This window comes from Mercenaria mercenaria, chromosome 7 (genome assembly GCF_021730395.1).
Source record: "Mercenaria mercenaria strain notata chromosome 7, MADL_Memer_1, whole genome shotgun sequence".
Lineage (NCBI taxonomy): Eukaryota > Metazoa > Mollusca > Bivalvia > Venerida > Veneridae > Mercenaria > Mercenaria mercenaria.
This window is the reverse complement of record NC_069367.1, coordinates 55,119,743-55,121,842: the sequence shown is the minus strand read 5'-3', so window position 1 is coordinate 55,121,842 and position 2,100 is coordinate 55,119,743. Positions and strand designations below refer to the sequence as shown.

At 39.5% G+C, this 2,100-nt stretch overlaps 1 protein-coding gene across 1 annotated transcript; it reads right to left on the bottom strand.

Moving 5' to 3' along the window:
* Nucleotides 1–1,284: 1,284 nt before the first annotated feature.
* Nucleotides 1,285–2,100, bottom strand: LOC128558282 (coiled-coil domain-containing protein 1-like). Its single transcript, XM_053547198.1, has one exon. The coding sequence runs from the start codon at nucleotides 2,098–2,100 to the stop codon at nucleotides 1,285–1,287; it is 816 nt and encodes a 271-aa protein (XP_053403173.1).

Here is a 2,100-nt window from a genome sequence, read left to right as displayed (position 1 = left end):
CGAACTTTAAATATTTTAAACATCGTGGAATAGATAAAGCAATTGCTGTATTATGCGCAGGAAAGTTCAATGGTCTGCTCTTAATTGAAAAATCGCAAAATATCGGCCATACATTATTAATACAATACTTATAACATTTTTAGTTCTAGTCTAGTTTGATGACGTGCAAATACTCTACTTGTGTAGTAGCAAGTTTGTATCATCTGACACATGCTTATCGGCTGGCCGAGTGGTTAATGTAGCGGATTGTGACTCACTTTCCCCACAACGCCGTGGAATCAGAACCCTTTGGGATGTTGAATTCTTTCATGCGATGAACTCTATCTAGCTAGTTCACGGAAGCTTATAAATCTCATAACATAAATTGTGATTATGCAGGTTTGATTTAAATCTCAGAACAAATCACATAAACAAGCAAATGCAATGCGACCGCGTGATCCGTATTCACTACACTTCGAGCTCAAAATCATGGTCAATATGTCATGTGGATCTAGGGCACTCATCTGCCATGGCATTTGTACCGAAGTGGGAGATTCTTCTCAAACACCTTGCTTATCACTCATATAGTTTATGAAACAGGCAATGTGTAGGCTATTTTGAGCAAGACGTTTTATTTGAGTAGATTTATATCCAGGTTGCAGATCCACACCGGCCAGGCAAAATGCTTTTAAATATGAAACTGCTTGGGAAAACAAACGATAATACTCTTCCTGTCACAGGCCGGGAGACAGTATGTCAGCACGGCAGTATATATCAAATATTTTGGGCATTTTGTGATTTCATATTTCCGCTATTGGCATGTACTATATTTATATTGTATGCACCCAGCTGTCAGACTTAGTCTTAGACATAACCAGTATTAAATAGTCCTTTGATCTGTTTTCCCTCTTTAATTTCCAGCAGTTTGAACCAATATGATTTCAAGTGAAAGCGGTCCTAGTATGTACAGCTTCACTCTGAGATTTAAATTATTTTCTTGCACACCGGATTGACATTTCCGGTGTTTTTACCCATGCCGGCAAAACCCATCAGCCCCTTTTTAGTCGACACAAGTCATTCTATTTATATAAGGCTTTCCCGCCAAGAATACTACTTAAAAACAAAAGAAAAGGCATGAAAAACATGAAATACATGTTAAATGTAATCCACGAATATAAGTGCCGACGGAGAACTAAAATAAAAGAATAGGGTCCGCCGGAAAATTTAAACAATATATTTTATACAATCGCTAAGTCTGCGACACTCCCGGTGACCAGGAAAGATACAACAATATCATATTTTCTATCAATTATGAATAATCCATCTATCACAACTCACAAAAGTCTGTTCATCGATTATCTCTTCACCTCTGTAAGTATAGATCATCTGCCACGTCAGACTATGATAAAGAGAGATTCTCCTTATATTTTGAACATTGTCTATGTCCAAGAATGTAACACTATCGACGTCATCATCTTGCACATCATCGTCCTGCACACTTACTACGTCACTCAGAACGTCATCATTCTGCACACTTTCTACGTCATCCTGCACGTCATCATCCTGCACATCATCGTCCTGCACACTTACTACGTCACTCAGAACGTCATCATTCTGTACACTTTCTACGTCATCCTGCACGTCATCATCCTGCACATCATCGTCCTGCACACTTACTACGTCTCTCAGAACGTCATCATTCTGTACACTTTCTACATCATCCTGCACGTCATCATCCTGCACATCATCGTCCTGCACACTTACTACGTCACTCAGAACGTCATCATTCTGTACACTTTCTACGTCATCCTGCACATCATCGTCCTCCACACTTACTACGTCACTCAGAACGTCATCATTCTGTACACTTTCTACATCATCCTGCACGTCATCATCCTGCACACTTACTACGTCACTCAGAACGTCATCATTCTGCACACTTTCTACGTCATCCTGTACGTCACCGTTTATGCTTACATCAGGCTCACTATCATCAAAGTCCGGTAACACTTCGTTGTGATTATCATCAATCTCGACTTCAACCACTAATCTGTCATTCATATTGCGTTCATTTTCGTCTAGGATAACATCGATGTCAAAATCATTAATAGCGTCATCCAT